Source organism: Dreissena polymorpha, chromosome 10 (assembly GCF_020536995.1).
Source record: "Dreissena polymorpha isolate Duluth1 chromosome 10, UMN_Dpol_1.0, whole genome shotgun sequence".
NCBI lineage: Eukaryota > Metazoa > Mollusca > Bivalvia > Myida > Dreissenidae > Dreissena > Dreissena polymorpha.
The window spans coordinates 62,592,504-62,618,018 of record NC_068364.1 but is presented as its reverse complement, the minus strand read 5'-3'; the positions used below and the strand labels follow the sequence as shown (position 1 = coordinate 62,618,018).

The following is a 25,515-nucleotide window of genomic DNA, read 5'->3' as shown; positions in this document are numbered from 1 at the left end:
GTGGATATGGTGTGCTCATAGCGACCGGGAGGTCACGGGTTTAATCCTCACTGTTGAAGCGTTCTCTAGATCTAACCCATATACATCAAGTACTGGCTTAAGTCCCAGAAAACATACTCGACAGCGTTTCAAATAAGCCTAACGCTTTCTATGCAATCGAGCTTAAATAAAATTAATATGTTTAAACTTAACTTTATTTTCGGATTACCATATAAGATGCTGGTGATGCCAGACACGTTTCTTCTAAGGTTAGTAAAGATTGTGTACCAGCAGGTTCGTAATGTCGAGCTTTCCTTAACTTGGCAAGATGAGTTACCTGTATTCACAACTTTCAAACTACCACTACTAGAATCCCTCTGTATTATTGAGTCGCATTATGAGAAACTGTGCATAATGCATTTGCGTAAAGTGTCGTCCCAGATTGGCCTGTGAAGTCCGCACAGGCTGATCTGGGACGACACTTCCCGCTTTTATGACATTTTTCGTTTAAATGAAGTCTCTTCTTAGCAAAAATCCAATTGAGGCGGAAAGTGTCGTCCCTGATAAGCCTGTGCGAACTGCACAGGCTAATCTGGGACGACACTTTACGCACATGAATTATGCCCAGTTTTATCAGAACGCGACTCAATTGAACTCTGTTTACAATCCTTGTAGTGTTTTCTGACATATTGATCACAGTGTTATATGGAAGGTTTGATTTGTTACCATCTTTTATCAGGGTGGTGTTATTTATTCGATTAAGAAAATTACGTTTTGGTCATAAACATGATTTAATACACTATTAGGAAATAAGAACATTTGAAACGGTGGTTGTTTTTCTTCAACTGAATAAAAAAACGCACACACATACTAAATAAAAACAATATTCGGTGTTTGTGTAATGCTGTAGTGATCAACCTTCATTTTACGCGTCTTTTAATTTTAAAATAGATGTTTTATATGTTTTGCATTTTCACGTTAACACTGTGTGCTGAGTTGGTGATCCGCAAACATGAACCGTCAGTCATATCACAAATTAGCCAATGTATACTAAATAAAGAATTATTATGTATGAACGTTTCCTCATTTTTTTCCCAACAATTGCGCCATGACGTCATAATTTTTCGCGAACATTAACTACGACGACTTTCATTTAGTATGCGCGAAATGACGTCATTTTTACGCGAAATGAATGAACGTTTAAGAAGTTCACTTGGACGAAAATGAAACCGAAAATGTAACTGGATTCCTACGCCCTATGCTACACGTAAGTTGCGGTTCTTACATAGTTCAAATATAACAGCGTGTATGAACTTACATTTTAAATCAATTTTAGAAAAAAAAAGAAAATATTAATGCAAATGACATTATTCGGTAAATTTATGTATATAACATGTATGTTCATCTTTATTTACTAGAACACTTCGTGCACTCATGTCGCTTTTAATATTCATATTGTATTTATTTCATTTATCTTCTGTCAAATGTATGGACATTTTCTAAAATTCATTTGTTAACACATCTCTTAATAACACATCCGCGTTTAATGGAACCATTGTACGATGGAAACATTCTGTACATTACATTAGCTAAGAGATATTAGACAACATCTGTTGTATTATGCATACGTACACCAGTATAGTTCACTTAGCAGTATGAATTTTAAAAGCACTGAACATACGCCGTAAAATTTATATCTTGTATACACTGAAAACGGAAGCCATGGGTCGTGAAAAGATTATAATGCACAATATGTACCATTACCGCTTCCGAACATTTATTTCATCCTTTGATCTGATAATATATGGTTGAAGTAAGTATTTAAGAAGCGTACATGAGAGGTCAGTCCTACTGACACGTACATGCTAAGAGCCCATCGGCACCTTAACACATGTTTGAGTAGCCATATACCTTAGTTGTTAGAAATTTAAAATAAAATCTTTACGGAAAAAGATCTTCTTCTTGCACGGCCGTTAATCACGCGCGCCACCTCTTTTTTGAGATGCATTAATAAATGAGCCAATGCTACTTCCTAGGTGGCGCTCAGGCCCGGAAGTTTTGAAAATTTAACGGATAATTTTACAGGGGGATTAGGTTTAATATGTTTTTCAACATATTTCGCATTGATGTTATAACATCAACCAATGTAGTGCGATTCAGCGATTATACAGTCATCTAAAAATGTGCAGAAACTTAAAATCACAACCCGTTTGGAAACGTGAGGACCATTATAAGTTGTGGCATGGTAGAATTCGTAAAAGCAAATCGATGTATTTTGCATGTGTGACTAGAAAATTCCCTGCCAATTAAATCGCTCATTACATAAAACGATTGCCTTGTACAACTTAATGCGTGCACAAAAACATCGGCTTCTAGCCGATCTAATAGATAAATTGTCATTTTTCAAAAAGAGATGGAGCCAGGGCCAAGGAGATGGCGCTCAGATTAGGAGGTGGCGCCAAAGCACATTTATAGCTATTTTAAAGTGAAATATTTTAAGTTATGGTTTCTATTATGTTTACAGGACTTACATTATTTTTTGTAAGTTGACTACTTCAGCACATTTGAGTCGTGTGCGTTTTTGTTTTCTAGTAATGTCTTGATGGATTTAAACGTTCGTCTTTGTAATATAACAACATTTAACAGGTATTTTACAAAGAAAATAACGGAAAAGACCGAGCTATCTTAATTGTTTGGAGTTGACAGTGGGAAAAACTACATACATTAGCCTAATTAAGATTCGTTGACCTTAGCCTTTTAACAAATTAAGCATTTGGATTAAGGGTCACAAATACTAGTTTCAAAAGGAAGTATTATATTATATTTATTTCGTGAATTATCATACTGTATATAAATATTGATGTCGATGAATAATTTTGATAATATTGAACATTATGTTATTGGTTTTATTGAGAATTACAAAATTTTCGTATACATCGTTCAATATGTTTAATTCATGTCGGTGACTTCTCAATTGAGTTAATCACTTATTAATTTAAAATACAACATCTAATTTATTATAGAATATTTCTATATTTATTTCAATATTTATTGTGTTCATGTTATGTAAGGATTTGGGCCTTCATATGTTCGTTGACAAATAAATTAAATATAACAAATAACATTATCTATCAAATGATCGTCGTGTGATAATGTCATTTCGATACGACTGTTAATTTATGAATCCTGAATTGGCGCCACCTCCTATCATTAGCGCCACCTCCTAAGCATTGGCTCCATCTCTTTTGGAAACATGCAAAATTATCTACTACTTCGGCAAAATATCAATATGTTTGTGCATGCATCATCTAATGTATGTTGTACACAATCGTTTGATGCCGTTAGCGATTTAATTTGGTGGACATTTTGTCGTCACACAAGAAAAACTCATCGACATGCTTTTTAAAACTCCACCAAGCAACAGCTTATAAAGGTTTTCAATGATTTAAATCGGTTGACAATGTACGTGTCTGTACATTTTTGGATGAATCAATCTTCGCTGAATCGCACTACATTGCCCGATTTTAAAAATAATGCGAACTATGTTAAAAAAAAAAATCAAACTTAATCACCCTGTAAAATTATCCAGGAAATTTCAAAACATCCGGGCCTGAGCGCCACTTCGGAAGTTGCATTGGCTCATTTATTAATGCATCTCAAAAAAGAGATGGCGCGCGTGATTTACGGTCGTGTCTTGGCAGATGCGAGATGTGCAAACATGTCATCCAGAAACATTCTACGGTTAATCTGATCTACTAATGAGGTTTGATTTGAACAACATGCACTCTACATCCGGAAAAAACTATTACTGATTTCGGGTGAGGGTGACAATTGACCCGCGTCATGCGTAAATAGACATTGTGTCATATGCGGCTAGTGTAACTCCAGGACAGCCTGGGCAGTCGCGCAGTCTGGTCAAAGACTACCATGACCGCTAGGAGGTCGCGCACAATCTTAGCGATCTCTTTTGTGCATAGCTCCTGATCAGTCTGTCCGAATGCGCAGGCTGCTCGTGAGCTTAATTTTCCGCATATTACATGAAATACATTTTCGTATGATGCGGCTCAATTAATATTAACCCATTTATGCATTGCGTCTAGAAAAAAAGCCTTGGCAAACAGCGTAGACCCAGATGAGACGCCGTATAATGCGGCGTCTCATCAGGGTATACGCTGTTTGCTTATAATAGTTTCTGTAAGAAATATTCTAAATATAGAAATAAATATACTAGACATCCCTAAATTTGCAAATAAAATTAATAAATTGATCCAATTTAGAGGTATGGGAGAGTCCACTAGGCATAAATGGGTTTAAGTCTGAGAAAAGGTAGATGTTCGTGATTTCACAGAGAATGTAGATTTCTGGAGATGTTAAAGAAAATGTTGAAGTTTGGGTACTCAAGAGAAACTATAGATTTCTAGTGATTACAAAGAAGATTTAGATTTCTATACATGTGACGTAAGATATAGATTCTTAGAGTATGTAGATTTCTTTAAATACAAGTTATATGATTCATTGAGTTAAAATGATGGAATTTTTGGCCTTTTGAACTAATGTCATATATAGCTTTTTTACATGTTTAATGTATATATCATCATCTTATGTGGGTTTCCCTCTTTGATTATTTTGGTTAATTATGTAAGATTTACATCGAGTTTCAACACACTTATTTTGAAATAACAGAACGTATATACAGAAAAAAATAACCGTCTTTGTTAGAACACATTTCGTATGATATTTAACAAACAAATTGAGCGCATTATATATGTAAATGGGGATACAGAACTGTACGCAGTTATTACCCATATTAGACGTAAGTAATTTGAGTTTTCCTCTAGAGTCCCTCACGCGACAAACAGGCAATACGATATCTCTATTTTATAGATAACAAACAATAGAGCCCGATTAGGCCGTTTTGAAACTTTGTTAATGTAGATATTTAAGACTCTATTGCCAAAAAGTCTAACTCATGTTCTTCTGTGTAATTAGTTATTGAAAAACAAACATCGATCGGAATACGCTGGTCGGTAAATTCCGCTATCAATAACTATTGTTCACTAATTACGGAACAGACATTTTTCATAACCGCATACTGTGTTACCGGTACTTTGATATTTTTTTGTAACTTTCATGTTTCACATGTATGTTTAAATAGACGTCATTTTTTACATTTTTGTTTAGTGGTTGATTACTCGGTTTCAAAATGGAGGTAATATGATGTTCAAACCGGTTTAACCGCTGTGGTAAGTTGCTTATCTATTTACAAATCGTACATCCCACTATTTGTTATCGTTAGCAACACGGTCGGTTGTGTATTCAATCAATGTTAATATAGCTCTGTATAAGTTAAATATTTATCTTATTCAAGGCCTGAATATTTATACTTAAGATTAGTTTTAATGATTTTAGAAGCTGTATAAACTCTGGTATTTAAATTCACTGTCTTAGCTTAGCGACACCTTTAAGTTAGTCTTACAATCTTGATCAATGCACTCTCGACAAAATGTTTGCGATATCTTGCCGAAAAGATACATTTGGCGTTTTTTTCGTAATACCCATTTGACCCAAAAATTTCACTAACACAAGAAGATTTTTTTTCGACATTATTTCAAAATGAGAAAACGTTCCTTCATACATAGATACCTTAATTGTTTTTCCAAGAAACAGGTACAAATCATTTGTTTAGTAATCTTCTTTGCCATAGACGAGTTTGAATGACATGTTTGAGTGAAATATTGAAATAATAAGTTCTTTCATAGAGTTCTTGTGTTTATTTCTCTTTGAATAGTATGTTTGGGACATTTAGCGAGCAAACAAATCAGCTTTTTGTCACCCATAGCACACACACTTAACCGAGTATAGCAGTATACATTTAGTCATTTAGATTCCACATCCATTATATTTATGATTCAATTAAGTTGAAAATTAAGAAAACAAAAATATTGAAACAAAACTAAAACGAGGCGTATAATGCATAAGTATTATGTATTAGTCTAATATTGTGTATACAAATAGGTGTTTAACGCAAAGGAAAAGGCACTCGATGACTAGGAAAACTGGGCGTCATGCCTAAGCCGATAGAGTCATCCCAGATAAGCATGTGTATTATGCACGGGCTAATCCGGGACGACACTTTCCGCATGCAATATATTTTCTTTTAGAAATGACTACCTTTAAACGAAAACTTGCATAAAAGCGGAAAGTGCCGTCCCCGATCAGCCTGTGTGAACTTCACAGGCTAATCTGGAATGACACTAAACTAGGTACACAAATAAAACAGTGCAACTTTACACAGGTAGTGAAACAACTGCCTTTAGCCTTCCGCAAGAGGAAAGGAAAGTACCATCATAAACGATAAAAATAAATATGCCTTTAATAGGATACCTGATTACCTATACTAAATATTGATATTGTATAAACGCGCCTTAAAATTACATTTAACACCGTTTACCAATAGTACCTATTTTCTGAATGATGTGCGAACCTGAAGTGCGAATACAATTCTAAATCCTGCATCAACAACCAAGTCACCATAGAAACATTTAACAACTGTTAATACAAGCCATACCGATACGTTACCCCCAGCCCTCTCTCCACTAAGGTTGACACAACGCGTTGTGCGGTGTGATATTGATGGAGTAAAATATAGCAACTCCCGGATCAGTGCTACGCTGAGTGCAGTGTAAGCAATGTTTGAATAAACCTTGATCGAATATTGAACCGCTGCTGTTTATAAAGATAACTATTTTTCGAAACGGATAAATGGTTTACGTGCCCAATAATCTATTAACATTAGACTCAGTCCGCTCTTATATAGACCATCTATGTCGTATTCAGTTTTTGAATCAAGATTTGTTGTATTCTACTTGGTTTCAGAGCCGTTATGGCATAGCGACATAGGGAAATTGTTTAAGCTGAACAGAAGATCGAGGACTATATAATAGACTCGTCGATCGTGGTTTATCTATTTCTTTTAAACGTGAAACAACACATAGGATTATTTATTTGTCAGTGATTACAAAACGCCTTTACCGTGTTTGTGGATTAAAGTGGTGTGAGGTTGAGAGTCGGAGGGAAGTGACCACGTGACAGATTTACGTGGAAACGGTCGGTTGCTAAGGAAAGAAAAGGGAACTAAAAAAAGAGGATAAGACAATGGCAACAAAAAATCCACGACCTCCGCCGAAACCGGCACAGGGCCTGCCGAACGGATATGTCAGCAAAGGGGGGCCAGAAAGTTACGACGCACACGATAATTTCCAACCCACTGCCAACTACCTTTCAAAAGATCCAAAGGCCTTCCACGTTCGCGTGCACGTTAACAATGACAAATTCGAGCCTGGTAAGAAAATGACGGTGCAAGTGAACAAAGTGAAAACGTTCGAGAACTTTCTGGAAGAGTGTACGGAGAAAATGAAACCAGCATTCGGCGCCGCTCGACGCTTGTACACGGCAAGGGGGCGCAAGCGGATACAGAACCTCGAAGAGCTTACTGAGGATAGCATTTACGTCATAACCGGCAACGAACCATTCAAAAAGCACAAGTAAGTCGGGACGTCATAAGACGTCATCAGTGTATATCAAGTTTCGTAAAATACCAACTAATTATGATTACGACGAGTGTGTTAATATAATAATAATACTAATTTTGAAAACTTATAACGTGTAATAATATCCATTTAAAACGATTTAACAAAATTATAATTTTGGATATTTTTATAATGGTCAAACTTTGAATAGTTGATCTTTTGGCATTTTCTATTAAGCACCAAACGTGATGTCATATTTTTGACTTCTACATAAAACGATAGATAGCCACGTTTATTGTACGAGGTGCGTGAATGCTTTTTTCAGATATACGTCTATTATGTTTGTTATGTGTGTATTAATGGTAACTCACCCTTGAGTCGATTTTAGCCATGAGTCGGACATTTTCAGCGTTGTCATTCTTAAGATTTAACGATGTTGTTTTTTCATGATAATAGACTTTGTAATGTAAATTTTACCTATCGTTCTCATACTTTATAATATTTCTAAATTAATGCCATAAAATATTTTCTCTCCATGAAATACAATATGTGGAACAATTCAACTAGTCAATGAAACAACCGCAATTCGCACTGATGACGAACATGGGTTTACTTACTGGCTAATGCTTACATATCGGGATTAACAATCATCCGCATATGCATTCCTATTAACATGCCTAGACAGAATCACTAAGCTCACAAACAACAAAGGTCGCCCTGGCGTAGTGGAAATGGTGTCCGCCTAACGACCGTGAGGTCACGGGTTCGATTCCCACTGTGGGAGCGTTCTTTAGATGTCCCAAAGACACACCAAGTACTGGTACTCGTCCCATGAAACTAGGACTCGAAAGAGTTTCAAATAAGCTTTAGGCAATCGAGCTCAAATAAATATGTTTAAGCCAAGCAACAAGATGCAAATATTATTAAATCTGTGTATTTGCTAATATCTGTGTCACTCCTACTGCTACCGTTGTTGCTATGTTCGAATACACACTAGAAGTTACCATGCCATCTTTCGTGCTTCATTTTTTTTTTAAACAACATGTTAAAAAATTAATAAACTGTTAAATAAAACAAAGGGCTAACGCTTATTGTTTGAATTTCAATAGATATATGACACAGATATTCCAATCAGGGTTAATGCCAAATATGTGTTCATCATTAGAGCGAATGTGCCTTAAGACACAGGTGAATTCAGCGGGTATGATAATTCACTTTTTCAATAAAAATTAGCTTGCCACCAAACAGTTATTTGGAAAAAGATATGTAGCTTTAATCATTCACAACCTGAATCTCAGCTTTGGACAAAGACATTGCTATTATAGAAGTGCAATCTTAAATGGACGTGTTCACAGATGCAGGCAGATATTGGAGTTTGCATTAAATGCTTTCAATTAATAAATTTAAACATTGAAAGTACATAGCTCTAGTATAAAACAAAAATTAATTTAAAGGAAAAAAAAGTAATTCACACCTGGGCTCGAACCACTTACATTTGGTCATCAATGCTCTTATTGTACATGCCCGGTAATGTATTGTATACATTACATTAGCCATACTCGAAATGTCGAACAACAAAACTACATCGAAAATCTTAAACAACTTAAAATTTTGCCAATTAGCAAAACGTGAACAGGTCCCTTTAACAGAGCGAGTTACGTGATATAATTGCTTGATTTGATGTTATCTAAAATGAGTTTTACTAATGCGGCTTAAAACTGAACACATCCAAACGAGAAAGAACAGTAAACATTGTAATACAATAGAAGCAAAGTGGCTTAGCAGAATTATTGTATGTTTCGAAAAAAAGATGACTTTTAATGAAATGCTTTCAGTTTTGAAATGGTTTTCAGCATGTGGATTTGTATTACAAACAACGATGTTCTCATAGGTTCGATAACATTGGATTTTCAGGCCGGCGTGTTATCAAGTCGTCTTATATGTAACACAGCCTATTATTTTTATGTTATAGCCATCATGTTGAAAATGTCACCTTCCCATTTGAGGGGTGTCAACATTATTGACATCGTAGAAACAAGACGTTTATTTCAGGTTATAGACATCATGTTACAAATGCTACTTATCAATATGAGGATTCTCAACATTTTTAAATATTAACCCGTCGTCGACTGTAAAGTTCTAAGGGGTTTCTAAATGTCATTTGCTACTGCCTGCTTGCTTAAGTCAGTATTGTGCAGCAATCTAATGATATAGTAACTTGCCAAAATTAATGCGAAGTGGAGCGTACATTTTTTATGACTTCGAGCACGAAACGACTTCTTTTTGGATACCATCTGAGCTTTCATAGGAACCTTAATAAATCACATCTCCTCTAACAAAATCTTATGTTCCCTTTCTAATTCTATATTCTCCCGTATGATGCCATTCCCGCATGCATATTTAGGAGTACAATTTAAAACAATCGAGCGATGGCACTGGCAGTTTTGGAAACTCTTTCAGACGATCACGTAAAAGCCATCGTCATTAATATCGAACGCGATATCGCAGAGGTCAGACATGAAAGGAGTTGTCCCAAATACAATGGAATGCGACCATTGTCCCGGAGTGAATAACACCCGTGAGGGAAACTGGAATTTCCATTTTGTATCGTGTACAATGGCCCTTTCAAATCTGGAGTTTTATCAACGCCGTTTGACTTTACATCATTGTTAACATTTCAAGATAGTATGTAAATAGGTTTGCTGTGCCAGTTTGGTTGCAAATAAATGGGCGTCTTTTAATCTAGTACATTTGTCTGCGTCTAAATAGACCAGAATATATAGTCACCTCTAAGGATGGCAACGTTACAGATACGAAAGAGTGCCAATATATTACAAAGAAAATACTAGGAAGCTAAAGGAACCCGCTATTAGGTTTTAAGTCTTTTACTTTTATGATTGTAACGCTATATATTGAGGCTTGGACGTGATTGGATTTGGCTAATGTATTTACCTGCAGCGAAGCAGCGTTCATATTTCCTGATTGTTTAAGCACGAATATTCTAGTGGACATTCATGCTGATACGTTAATAGCAATAAAAGCATTTATGCCTAGCGTCTGGAAAAAAAGGCCTTGGCAAACAGCAAACAGCGTAGACCCAGATGCATGATGCGGCGTCTTATCAGGGTCTGTGCTGTTTGCTTAAAGGTATTTCTGTAAGAAATATTCTAAATATAGAAATAAATAAACAAGACATCCCTAATTTTGAAAATAAATTGATCCAAGTCCACTAGGCATGAATGGGTTAAACGCATATCAAAGACTAATAAGAAGAGCGGAGGTAAGATCCATTTTTGACAAACTAGCTGTACCTACCAATTCAAACAGTTAATAAACCACGAAGGCAAATGCCGTTAACTTAATTCACCTATGGGTAAAATGAGGATTTTAACACGTGTTCTTTGATGGCTTTGTAGTGAGATATTTTATTGCAAATGCAAGGATTTATGTCTAAATGCGAATCTGAATACCGGTCTTATTTCTCTTATTTATACGACCGGCCTTGAGAGAGAATCACGCTTTGTCAGTGGCACAATGTCTTACGTCTTTTTTATTCGACATTTTGTTTCTTCGAAATGACCCTCACAAGGGGACCCGTGTTCTAACCCCGCTCACGACGCACGAGAGCATATTTGGTGGCAACCATACCAAACAGGTGGGATTTCCTTCGGGTACTCCGCCCCCCTCCGCCCCCCCAAAAAAGATCGCTGTGTGACTCTAAGACTCCTTAGGCTCTCTCCACAAAAAACTGAACATCTTTCAGTAAAAACGAAAAGGCTTGATGCTGCAGTTATTATTAAAAAACGTGCCCAACTTTCGCGAGTCTTACACCCTTACAATATGCGATCTATTGTTCGGTCGTTTTCTTTTTTGACGGCCACAGCATCATAGCTTTTTAGCGTTTTATTCGTTCGATTAAAGATTGTTAATGTTTTGAAATAGGTTATACATACAGATTGATAAGATATGATCTGAATGATTTAACTTAATCTTATTTTCAGTCAAGAAATTAAATTGTAATTGGTATCAGCGTGTGTTGAAGAATTGTTTGTGGCTAAATATTAGCCCTGGGGTGACTTCAAGCCGATTCTAGTCACCCGGTCGGCTTGAAGTCACCCAAGGGTGAAATGAATCGGCTTGAAGTCACCCTAGGGTGACAAGAATCGGCTTCTAGTCATCCCCGGGTAACTTCAAGCTATTTCAGGTCGACAATGACCCAATGAGCCTTACTTTGGGTTCAAGGGAGTAAGGGGAGTACTAAGACAATTTATTGAAATAAAAATGTCAAAATCTTGTTAAAGAAAATTCTTTCAAGCACCAGTGTGTGCGCATGTTTATGTTACTTGAATAACAAGCAAATTCGTTGAATTGATATCCCCCGCAAATATGCTTTTGGACACAAAAGTGTTATATTTGACACTCAAAAAAGCATTTTTTTTGAGGATACAAAGGGCCATTACTCAGTTATTAACAGATGGTGTAAATTGCCTTTTGGCGTGCATCATCCTCTTATTGATATACATACCCATACCAAGTTTTAATGAAATCCGCCAAAGCACTTCCAAGATATGGCTCCGGTTGGACGGACGGAAAGACGGACGGAAAGACGGAAGAACGGACTGACAACGCCAAAACAATATCCCTCCGCCTATGGAGGGGGATAAAAAAAACGGTGAAATGCAGGAAAATATTGGCAATTTTTTAAAAGGAACACATTTAGCGAAGAAAGTTCGATGGGCATTATCGCTTAATAAGAATTTATGAATTAGGACCAAAAGGCTCAGTACACGCCACATTAACCCATTTATGCCTAGCGTCTAGAAAAAAGGCCTTGGCAAACAGCGTAGACCCAGATGAGACGCCGTATAATACGGCGTCTCATCAGGGTCTTCGCTGTTTGCTTAAAGGAATTTCTGTAAGAAATATTCTAAATATAGAAATACATATACTAGACATCCCTTATTTTGTAAATAAATTGATCCAATTTAGTAGGATGGGAGAGTTCACTAGGCATAAATGGGGGTTAATGATCACAGACAATCCCATTATGTACCATTGGACGTTCTTTTAACGTTTATTTAAAAAAGGTATAAAGAATGGCTTTTGTTTTATTTGATTCCCATTTGTTTATTTGATTACTGTACAATTGTTTGCGTTTGTAAGTACTCATTTGACGTTAGTTTGTCTGCGATAAATGTGAGTCCATGAAATGAAATTGAACCAAGGGACCCATCAAATAGTCCTGATTAGATCCCTGATGAGCTTATTTAATTCATCTTCTGGATAAGAACGCTTTGCACTATCGCAAATAATGAGATTTAATTAATTAGTAAAGTCCGCATAATTCAATCATGACAAAATAACCTAAGATGGTGATGAAAAGCCATCGTGTGTTGGCACCGTTGGCATAGTAACAATAGTAGCGATGATGCGCCGGATCTGTGGTTCGTGTTCATATTATCGTTGTTCGTGGGGGTTAAAAGGTCGTCAGAGCTGTGGTTCGTGTATATATAAGTGTTGTTCGTGCGGGTTTAAAGGTCTTAATGATTAATTTGCTGCTGCAAAGTGGCTCGGCATAGAACTATAATGACGATGGCTTCAAATTTATAAATCCATTATCGTTCATTCAACTATTTAGCCATGAACTGCAAATGACTTGGCATAAAATAGTTTTTCCTCAGGTAACATTCACAGACTCTGAAAACGTTTAACAATGTCTTTGCTTGATGTCTTTCCTCCTTTTTTGGTTGATGCTTTATAAATAAATACATCTTTAATTTTATAAAAAATTTGTTATGTTAGTACTTTTTTTCATAATACCGTAATATTTTATTAAGTAAATTCGACCATGATATTAGTTACAAATATAAAATAAATAAAGGAGATGACTAGTTTTATAAATCAGACAATACACATCCGTATCTTTTGGGACACGAACAACAAAACTGGAAATGCACATTAAACGGAAGCTCAATACTTAATATTATCATTTATATTTTTGTTGGCATTAAATTGCGTGTCTTTTAAAAAAATGACAAAAATTTCGTGCAAACGAAAATTCGCGGAAGTTAATTTTTTGAAAAAAAAAACAGCACAAGTGTCAATCATTTGCCTATGTCTTTTTATTTACTCACGTCCGCGTTAAATCCAGTTTGAGTCACTTCCAATATTATGTCGAATGACTTCGGAAGAATTAACAGAGCAATCATCTTGCTTATACTATGAATCATGTACAAAAGTTCCATTCTGTCCAATGTAAACATGGAATTAGCGATTTGTTGTCATGCATTCTTACCTGCATTGATCGTAGTCGCACTGTTACAAGATCATAATGTACATTTTATCGTGAAGATATGAGCTGGAAAGTTACTAAACGGCAAATCCATGAACAAGTTCCTTGCAAAAACATGTAATTTAACCCATGATCCTTCTAAATTGGATCAATTTATATCCAAAATTAGGGATGTCTTGTATATTTATTTCAATATTTAGAATATTTCTTACAGAAATTCCTGTAAGAAAACAACGCAGACCTAGATGAGACGCCGCATCATGTGGCGTCTCATCTGGGTCTACGCTGGTTGCCAAGGCCATTTTTTCTAGACAATAGGCATAAATAGGTTAATGATGTTGGTCACCGTCTCAAAGGTGAGCAAGTGCATGTAAAGGCACTAAAGAGCTTATTGATGATCACGTGTTAATGTTGGAACGCCAATTTCGTTCTGGCAACGGTGCTTTTTATATATCCTGCTGTATTAAGTAACAATAGAAACGTCACTCGCACAAATAGTGTATATGTGGATTGATACATGTTTTATCGGATCGTATTTAGCACATGCTTTACAGTCGTCGATAAATCGAAACCACTTCCGCAAAAGGACACATATTCATTTAATAGCATATACATATACTGAAAGCAGTGAACACATTTACTTACTTTCTGCGAAGTTCATAAAAAGTCCTCGAAAACAAAGTAAAAGCAAATTATTTTAGCACATAATTATTCATTAGCTTTACATGCGGTGTTTCAGCGGTTTTAAGTGACAGTCTTATAACCAAGGCAGGGGTTTTTTTTACTAAGAAAGTGACGCCGATATTCGGCGTCTTCCCCTACCAGAATTTTTCCCCTAAAAATACCATTTCCCCTCCAAAAATATAATTTTTCACCAAAATATAATATTTTACCCTCAAAGAATTTTTTTTTCTTTTGGGAAGTCGACGCTTATCCAATTTGTACCATGTACAACGATCTCGCTCTCTCTCTCTCTCTCTCTCTCTCTCTCCCGACGAACACTCAAATCTGGGAATCCCAGTGATTCTATATATAGCTCTTAAAGGGATCTTTTCACGCTTTGGTAAATTGACAAAATTGAAAAAAGTTGTTTCAGATTCGTAAGTTTTCGTTTTAGTTATGATATTTGTGAGGAAACAGTAATACTGAACATTAACCATGCTCTAATATAGCCATTATATGCATCTTTTTACGATTTTAAAACCTAAAAATTATAAAGCGTTGCAACGCGAAACGATTGAATAATTTGGAGAGTTCTGTTTTTGTCGTTACATTTTGTGAAACTACGAAGATTGCTTATATAAGGTATAAAATACGTCGATGATCTATACTCGGCGGAATAGCTCAGTAGGCTAGAGCGTTTTTACTTCAGGACTCTGGCAGGACTCCAGGGGTCACCACAGGTGGTTAGCGTGTGGCTATGATATTAATTAGTGAAAACATCATTTTGAATGATAAATAATCATATTATAACGAAAAATTAACTTTTCTGAAAAAAAAAATATTTCACTATCAAATATATATATAACAAGGTATGCAACTCAAAATCAGCCCAAAACGGGGTGCATCGCTTTGAACAGCCATATCTTCATAAATTTTGCAGCGATTTTCACGATCTCGGTCTTATTCAACGCAGAAATGAATTTCCTTTCTGGAAATGTATATGTCTTGCAATATTTTAACAAATGCTGGGTCAACTTTTAAGAAATAACACGATACACAACACGCATGACCCAGTTGACAGTGATCATGCTGTCTTTAAGACTGAAATCTTCACGGAGTAAAGGGCAACTTCCCTACAAAGTTCATGTAGTTCGATACCATAATTCAATAAAACGTATGAAAAAACATTATTACCGTTCTTGTCGTTACATTCTGCATCAAGACTAACTGTCCAGCGCCGTTTGAAACCTTTGTTTACATACATTTCAACTAACTGACATTTTAAACATACGAGTGATTTCATTGGTCCAATGCGGAGGTGTGTCTTTACAACTGGAGATTTCATTCATAAAGAATACATGATCACTGTCAACTGGGTCATGCGTGTTGTGTATCGTGTTATTTCTTAAAAGTTGACCCAGCATTTGTAAAAATATTGCAAGACATATACATTTCCAGAAAGGAAATTCATTTCTGCGTTGAATAAGACCGAGATCGTGAAAATCGCTGCACAATTGATGAAGATATGGCTGTTCAAAGCGATGCACCCCGTTTTGGGGTGATTTTGAGTTGCATACCTTGTTATATATATATTTGATAGTGAAATTTTTTTTTTCAGAAAAGTTAATTTTTCGTTATAATATGATTATTTATCATTCAAAATGATGTTTTCACTAATTAATATCATAGCCACACGCTAACCACCTGTGGGGGTCACTAGTTCGAAACCTGCTCCGGGCAATGTTCTTTTCCTTTTTTAAAATTTTTTCTTGATTTTTTACTGGAGCTTTTACGATCCAATGTTTACATTTATCAATATAAAGCATTTAATGAATAAGTTAAAAAAATGCCAAAATCTGTGAAAAGGCCCCTTTAAATTACGTCATGGAAACCGGGCAACTAATCGTATTAATCATGTGACTATTTTACTGGATTCCGGTCTTGCGCGAGAAGGGTGTTTCGTCAATTAATTACCGGAAACCAGTCGAATTTTCATCCGGGTTATGTGAAAGCCAAGATATAAACGTTAAAACAGAAAAAGTCTCACAATTGGCGTTCATACACGAACAAAATAAAACGTTCGGACTCGGAAAATATTAATTGCGTTGACGTATTTTTTAAGAATGAATCATCAAAAACCGTTGAAACCCAGCAGGATTCGGAGGTACATGTAATCAACATCGATTAATTCTGTCGGATTATTGTGAAAGTGAAAGTAGACAATCGGCAGCTGCCGCACCTTTCCCTTCCAATACTGTAGCAGATCTAGATCGTCAACCCATTCATCATGAAATTGAAATCACAATATTGACATCGTTCCCCGGCCCAAGTTGAAAACATTTTCCATTATTAGATCTACCCGTCCCCTGCAACTTTATTTAGGACTTTGACTTTAATATCATACTTGTTCATGTGTTTAAGAACAAAAAGGTCAGAGACATGACTCTTTTTCTAAAAAAAAAACCTGAAGTCTGTAGGTGAGTTATAGACATTGAAATGAACAGTTTTTATTTTTTCCCCAAATATGTCTCTTTCGCGCTCGATTTTCCCCTTTTACCCAGCGTCCAGCGTCTTCCCCTTTTTCTAAAAAAAACCCCTGCAAGGTAACGGAGCTGCATAGCGTCTCATCTTAAAGCTTACCTTTATGAACAAATAATTTTGGTTTGTGCATGATTAAACTTCGCATAAGCATGGTTCAGGTTCTTCTAATGGCAATCTAATGAATGCCTCTCTAATGTGTATGTAATTATGTCTTCATTAAGGAAATGATGACGGACCCTTTGAAGGATTGTAATATTCAGCCTTATTCTGTTTCACAACTCAAAAGCAATGAACTATAATTGGGATACACGCGGTAATACACGTGATCTACTTTTTCTTTGGTTCACTGAACGTGCGTTGCTTATCAGATGATACATCTATGATAACATGTTGTTGTTTGCCGTTGATGTTGTTGATACAATGTATGCATTTTGTCTAACATCAACTGCGTCGATATTTGCATTTTGTTCATATTATATGCATATAGGCCTAGTAGCGGTAGTATCTCTTTTGGAAAGCTGGTACCCTCATCATGACTACAAATATCCAATCGTCAGTGCTATTCACCGTAACCCATTTATGCATGGTGGATTCTCCCATCCTTCTAAATTGGATCAATTTAATTCCAAAATTAGGGATGTCTAGTATATTTATTTCTATATTTAGACTATTTCTTACAGAAATTCCTTTTAGCAAACAGCGCAGACCCTGATGAGACGCCGCATCATGCGGCGTCTCATCTGGGTCTACGCTGTTTGCCAAGGCCATTTTTCTAGACGCTAGGCATAAATGGGTTAAGATAGGGTGGGTATATAGGTTTCGCCTTGTCTCTTTCGTCCGTCAGATTTTTTTTTGTCGCGCGTAAATAGAAAAGCGTTGTTGAAAGAGCGATTTAACTTGACAAACGTATTCATCAGCTTGTGAACGAGTCCCCCTGGATCATCATCATCATCATCATCATCATCATCATCATCATCATCATCATCATCATCATCATCATTATCATCATCGTTATTGTCATCATTGTCGGTAGCAACAGAAAGAGCACCGACTTTATGTATTTTAATCTCTTTTTCGTTCAGTTGTTGTTTTTTTTGCCTTTTTTATTTCGTTACATCCATCTGAATTGTGATAAACGTCGCAAGCATCTTCGACTTCAACTTAAACACATTTTCAATTAATACTTGACGTTCTTTGGTAACGTACGTTAGACATTAGTCATCTTAAAATACTGTCTATGATACAAAAACTCAAGAGGTGGAAAACATCGTTCGTTATCCAAATCCATTAACATTCAGTTGTGTATACTAAAGCAAACTTTCTGACAGGCTGTCGAAGGTTTACAGGCTACGGGTCAAACGCGGGAACAAATCTAAGAGCAGTAATGGACTCGTAAATCAGGCACTCGGCGTTCTTTCGCAAACACACACCAATGTGAGTTGAGAGGCCATTAAAGCCGGGCTTAGTGGTACTGGCTTGATAAATATGCAATGCGTACGGGTGTAAATGTATGTATGAATTATACTCATAAACAACTTTTGATCGTTTTTATTAACTCTTCTAAAGGAAATGTACGTTGTATTGATTCTTTACGTTGACCTTTTGTTGGCATACATTTTGTGAGTGGCTGTTTATTCCGACTCACAAGAGGACGCAGGACCAAAGTACGGAATCCGGATAGTGCCATCTATAACCTCGCCCTTCTTTCATCAAGGTCGACACACAACACACGAAGCGATACACGATATTTTGCGCGACAGTCGCGGCGAAGCACGATATTTTGCGCGACAGTCGCGGCGACGCACGATATATTTAACACGCTATATCGCCCTTGTGTAGGTAGTCCAAAAGGCGATATATCGTGTTAAATATATCGTGTGTCGTGTCTCGCGTTCAAAAGTTAAAACGCAAAGTATGTAATCTAGACACAAACACGGCCCTATGCAATACTATGTTCCCTTTACAAGATTTGGTACTGGGTTTGCTATAAACATGTAATATAGTCTGTTAGAAGAAGGTTTCGGAGAACATTTCCATATTATCATCGATAGAAAATCCCATGCAGTCCGTTTGGTGTGGACTGTTATACTGATTGTGTTACTAGTGACTATAGTTAGTTTGTAAAACAAGTTTACTGTATGCAGTAATACAATGTCATTTGTGTTACTAGTGACTATAGTTAGTTTGTAAAACAAGTTTACTGTATGCAGTAATACAATGTCATTTGTGTTACTTGTAACTCTAGTGCGCTTGTAAAACAAGTTTACATATGCAGTAATACAATGTCATTTGTAATGTTTGGATAGTTAAGTCGGTCAGCTTTGATGCCGAGGGGATTCATTCGCGAAAAAACTTAACCTTTTAAAAATGCATTTGACTGCATTATTCAAGTCGGAACAGTGCAAAACGCGAGCTGGTCTGTTAACTATGCAAGATGATTTTGTGGTGTGTTTGTGGTTTCAAAGGCTTCAACACGACATCGCGCCAACACGAAAAAATGCCTAATACACACCAAAGAACGTCAAAAAGGGTGACAAATTTAAGAGTTATCTGCCCATTTATGTCGGTATGGCGCCTATACATATGTTGTTCGCTCGTAGCATTGACGTGTTCGTAAGCTACATACTTCAAAACCGTCAACGTTCGTAGCATTTACGTGTTCGTGAGCTACATAATTAAAAAACCCCAACGTTCGTAGCATTGACGTGTTCGTGAGCTACATACTTCAAAACCGCCAACGTTCGTAGCAGTGACGTGTTCGTGAGCTACATACTTCAAAACCGCAAACGTTCGTAGCATCGATGTGTTCGTAAGCTACATACTTCAAAACCGCCAACGTTCGTAACATCGACGTGTTCGTGAGCTACATACTTCAAAACCGCCAACGTTCGTAGCATTGACGTGTTCGTGAGCTACATACTTCAAAACCGCCAACGTTCGTAACATCGACGTGTTCGTGAGCTACATACTTCAAAACCGCCAACGTTCGTAACATTGACGTGTTCGTGAGCTACATACTTCAAAACCGCAAACGTTCGTAGCATCGACGTGTTCGTGAGCTACATAATTCAAAACCGCCAACGTTCGTAGCATTGACGTGTTCGTGAGCTTCATACCTCAAAACCGGCAACGTTCGTAGCATTGAGTTGTTCGTAAGCTTCATACCTCAAAACCGCCAACGTTCGTAGCATTGACGTGTTCGTGAGCTTCATACCTCTAAACAGCAAACGTTCGTAGAATTGACGTGTTCGTAAGCTACATACTTCAAAACCGCCAACGTTCGTAGCATTGACGTGTTCGTGAGCTTCATACCTCAAAACAGCAAACGTTCGTAGAGTTGACGTGTTCGTAAGCTACATACTTCAAAACCGCCAACGTTCATAGCATCGACGTGTTCGTGAGCTTCATACCTCAAAACCGCCAACGTTTGTAGCATTGACGTGTTCCTAAGCTTCATACCTCAAAACCGCCAACGTTCGTAGCATTAACGTATTCTTGAGCTTCATACTTTCAAACCGCAAACACACTGAATGATATGACGGTAACCAGCCAACATAGTTAACCCAAAATAAAAGCCTCATACGCTGTGCAATTTCAGTGTAAGACTGAATGAAGACAAAAATGCAAAAATTGTTAGCTTAACGAAAAAGGAAAAAGTTAATGGGTGCACTGCTTTATTCGTGTGTGATTCGTCTCTTTGTATAATCATGGAGAGTATTAATAAGCCTCGAAAGGGGAAATTGCTTGCAAACTCCATATCAAGATTGGCTTTTAAATGTTATTGATTTATACGTTGGCATGTTGCGAATGAATGCATGTGACCTGCAACTGTCGTATTCAACATGGGAAGTATCTGCAAAGTCAACATAACGATTAGAAGAGTATGACTATAGACTTAGGAATAGACCAATCTAATTAAAATCAAATCCAAACATCCTCAGGCCAGTCAATTTAAAGTAAAATAGCTTCAGATTGGAGATGACTTTAATGAGAAATAAATGAGAATAACAACGGTATCGACTTTTGATACACACAAAAGTGTTCGAACTTAGTTTCAACGCTTAGATAATAAATTTCTTGAAAAAAAAAGTGTTATGCAAAAGTAAAGAGTTGCAAGTTTAAAGTGTTTGACTTTGGGTATTCAAGTAGACCCTTCATGGGCTCAAAAATATCTAGTTAGATACTCGAAATTGTTTTTGGCTGATAACATGTAATCCATCTTATCATAATATTGCTTTTTCACAGCAAGCCACACATAGTCCAGTGTGAAACTTGACATGATACTCAGGGCGTTTGTGAGCCGCGTTTTTTCCCATGTTATTTAGTGGTTTCCTTTCCGCCAAATACTGTGTGAAAGGACGAAATTAAGACCTTAAAGGGGCCTTTCCACAGATTTGGCATGTACTGAAGTATTTCATTCAATGCTTTATATTGATAAATGTTAACATTGGATCTAAATATCTCTAGTAAAAAACAAGAATAAAATTAAAGAAAGAATAAAAGTAACCCTCAACTTGGCTCGAACCACTTAACCCTGGAGTAAAACTCTATCACTTAGACCACTCGTGCTCATACTAAGATTGTTGTATTTTATATAAGCAATCCTCGTAGGATTACAAAATTTAACGACAGCAACAAAACTCTCCATATTATTCAATCGTTTCGCGTTGCAACGCTTTTTTATTTTCAGGTTTTTAAATCGTCAAAAGATGCATACAATGGATATTTTAGAGCATGGTAAATGTTAAGTAGTACTGTTTCCTTAAAATATCACAACTACAACAAAAATGCGCGAATCTGAACCATTTTTTGTTTTAATTTTGTCAATTTTAATACCCAAACGTTAAAAGATCCCTTTAACAGAGACGTACTCAGCGTTTGCATAAAAAACTGAGCTTCGAAAATGTAGCAATACACGATGCATAAATATTTTTTCATTAAATCATTAAAAGAGAAATCCGTATAAAATAAACTTATCGTTATTAGTCCGTGAAAGCGAACATAATTTTTTATTCTGATTGTTGTCATTGTTCATTTGGAGTTTAAAAAAAAACAACAGATGGGGTTGCATTCTATGCTTGAAAAATCGCCGGACAGAGTTGCATCCTTCACTTAAAGAAAATCCCGACGAATTTGTATCTACCAGAATATCGTAAACAAATCGCGACGGATTTGCATTCTTTACATAAACAGAATCCCAAAGGAGTTGCATCAATGACTTAAATAAAATAACGAATGAGCTGCATACCTTACTTAAAGGAAATAAAGTGACCAAACGCTTTAAGGCGTAACATGTTTTGCTTTTGTTCATTACAATGATTCTGCTGATTATATAATATCTTGTTGAAATTTCAAACCAAACTGTTTCACTGAAAGTCTTCATTTGGTTCAATAGCAACCATGTTCATGATGTTTTGCATGGGAAATTGGTCATACATCTTGACCCGCGCTGCTTATAGAGCAAGACATGCAGAGTGAAATTGAACATTCTTCAACCCGATTGCTTTATCGGGGAGCCAGTCTATCATTGAAAACACGTATCCATTTATTCATGTAACTCCGTCCTTTGAAAGGGACATTTTAACAGATTTTGGCATGCATTGAAGTTTTTAATTAAATACTTAAAATTAAATAAATGCTAGCATTGGAACTAAAGAGTTTCATTAAAAAACAACAACACACGAATGAAATATAAAAGAGAAAAGAGTAACCCATGACTGGGCTCGAACCAATGACCCATGGAGTTAAAAATTTAGCACATAAACCACTCGGCTATCAGAGTTCATTTTGTGAACAAATGTATTTGTTACATTAAATAAGTAATCCACGTAATGTCACAAAATATAAGTATAACAGCAGAACTTTCCAAATTATGCAATCGTTTCGCGTTTGTAACGTTTTATCATGTTTTGGTTTTTTAAATTGTTTAAAGATGCATAAAATTGATATTTTAGACAATGGTAAACGTTCATTATAACGGTTCCTCGCAAATATCATAACTTCAACGAAAATAGTAAAATCTTAAACATATTTTTTCAATGTTGTCAACTTGAAAAAAAACGTGTAAAGGTCTGTAATGTCGTCGTTCTTGAATAGTTTGTCGCCTCTGATCTCTAGATTGCAAGGGTCGAGGCTTCGTAGTTGAATGATAGCCGGGGTATTACGGTATTTGTATTATTTTCATAAAACGGAAAATACCGGGAGTGATTGAAATGTTGTATCAACACGAATTCTATTTTTTCTGTATAGTATACTTTTGTTTACATTGAGGCATTAATTTATGAAGCTGCGGTGGCCTTTTTAAGATTAATGTTTGGTTTAAACTTAAACTATTGATATGTATGTGAAATAGCCCGGCATACGATGTCATAACATGGGTTAAAGTGGCTTTATCTGTTTAGATTCAATCTAAATAGAAACCCAAAAAGTGATGGTGTTTTACTTACAAGTTTGCCTTACCGACAACCATGTTTGATATTAAAATAAGGTTTTAAACGGGCCTTTTCACAGATTTTGGCATGTTTTAAAGTTTGTCATGATACAACGACTTATGTATTTTATACTTTATATAAGCAATCTTCGTAGTTTCACAAAATATAACGACAACAACAGAACTCTCCAAATTATTAATTCGTTTCGCGTTGCAACGCTTTATAATTTTCAGGTTTTTTAAATTTTCAAAAGATGCATATAATGGCTATTTTAGAGCATTGTAAATTTTCAGTTATACTGTTTCCTCACAAATATCATAACTAAAACGAAAATTTGCGAATCTGAATCAACTTTTTTGTGAAATTGCCCAAACGTGAAAAGGCCCATTTTACTCTTTTTTTCATTTTTCATCATCAAAGTTATAACTTTCTGTTCTATAAGAGTATAATAAAGTGCGGTTCAGTCGTTAGTTTTATTTGGCGGTCAAAATGTAAGCCAAAATCGGCACCCTCCACTGTACGTAACAAGGTTAGCCCCCACTCAGATGTGTGATTGAATCCGCACATATCTGCCGTACATCAAACATTATTCTTACTCCATCTTTCTATTCGCCGTTACCTAACCCATTTATGCCTAGTGAACTCTCCCATCCTTCTTAATTGGATCAATTTATTTCCAAAATTAGGGATGTCTAGTATATTTATTTCTATCTTTAGAATATTTCTTACAGAAATTCCCTTAAGCATCATGCGGCGTCTCATCTGGGTCTACGCTGTTTGCCAAGTCCTTTTTTCTAGACGAGGGGCATAAATGGGTTAAAAGAAACAACACATCCCACTTTCCGATTTATTTCGGTATTGTTCACACTGAATGCCCTACCACACACAGTTATAATAACCAGGTTGGAATAATTGCGCGCTCGGCTCTTTTTCAAACATCCCTTCGTTCATGTAAATACAAATGGATGCCGATATTAATTCGCGTGTGGGGCAAAGGACTTTTCATGGAAGATCTGAACAATAGTTATCCGTACAGCACGACGCTTGAGCTTTTTAATTTGGTCTTTAAACGGTCTTAATATCAGATTGTTTGCGGGGACTGAAATTATCAACTTTAAATCTCATGAATTGTAATTGTCTACATTATTAGGGTTCTTTGACACACTAAATTTGCACGGCCCTTGTAATCAAAATTTTTGATCCTTGACTAAACGAATTTTTCATAAACGAAGGTATTGGTCAAAATGCGTATTTATTTCCATTAACATACAATAGTAATATACATACTCAAAATCAATGAATTTTTCTCCAAATATTTCGCAAAATAAAGTTAACCCATAACAAAATAAGTGCTCCTTATTGCAAAAGCTACAATTTCAACGCTAGATGTGGTATGGTAACTTAAGATAGATTTAATTCGTTTTATTATTTTTGTGCGACAATATATTTCATATTTATTTTCCGTCACGATATACGAAGATAAATGAGCGAATGCGAGACAAGCTTTGGGTGACATAGGAAGAACTACGAATTCATGAGAGCAATGTCGTTCTTCCGAAGCTGTTCGAAGTCAATCTCACGTTCGCTCGTAAATGTTCGGATTTCGCAGCCGGAAATTTACAAATTAACGTATTGTGACACACGAAAAACAAAGCGCTGAAGGCACTGAAGTTGTTCACTGTTGTCGTCCTTGATTAGCTTGCGCGTATTGCACAGACTAATCAGTGTGCACAGGCTAATCTTATTTGACGTGCATTAAGCCCCGTTTTCCCTGAAAGCAGCCAATATCACTATGTACAGATTTCAATGATTAACACTAGACTGGCCAATGTCGTCTTACACACTCACTGCTAGAGCAGAATCATTTGTCGTCTGCTGCAGACATTCAGCGGTAATCGTCCCTAGCAGAGTGAGTTGCGGTTCTTATCGTACTTAAGGCTTCTAAGCAAATACTGATTTGCAATATATGCTCTGTAAATTTAGTCGGCCGCTATCGCGACCAACTAATAAAATAAAACCGAGCAGTTTGTATCGCGATAAATCTATGTTACCAGACAACATCTTGCGTTGAAATTTTGGC

At 36.2% G+C, this 25,515-nt stretch overlaps 1 protein-coding gene across 9 annotated transcripts in view; it reads left to right on the top strand.

Annotated features, from left to right (window-relative positions):
• The first annotated feature begins 1,150 nt into the window (after window positions 1-1,150).
• LOC127846934 (doublecortin domain-containing protein 2-like) overlaps window positions 1,151-25,515 on the top strand; it is a 101,955-nt gene continuing 77,590 nt past the window's right edge. For 3 of the 9 annotated variants that reach the window (XM_052378362.1, XM_052378372.1, XM_052378361.1), the window contains exons 1-2: window positions 4,894-5,222; window positions 6,856-7,523. In XM_052378362.1, the coding sequence (XP_052234322.1) occupies window positions 7,135-7,523 (389 nt within the window). In that variant the 5' untranslated portion in view covers window positions 4,894-5,222; window positions 6,856-7,134. Of the gene's footprint in view, window positions 1,247-4,891; window positions 5,223-6,855; window positions 7,524-25,515 lie in introns of those variants that run through there. The other 6 variants (XM_052378366.1, XM_052378371.1, XM_052378363.1 and 3 more) reach the window with 5 other exon arrangements.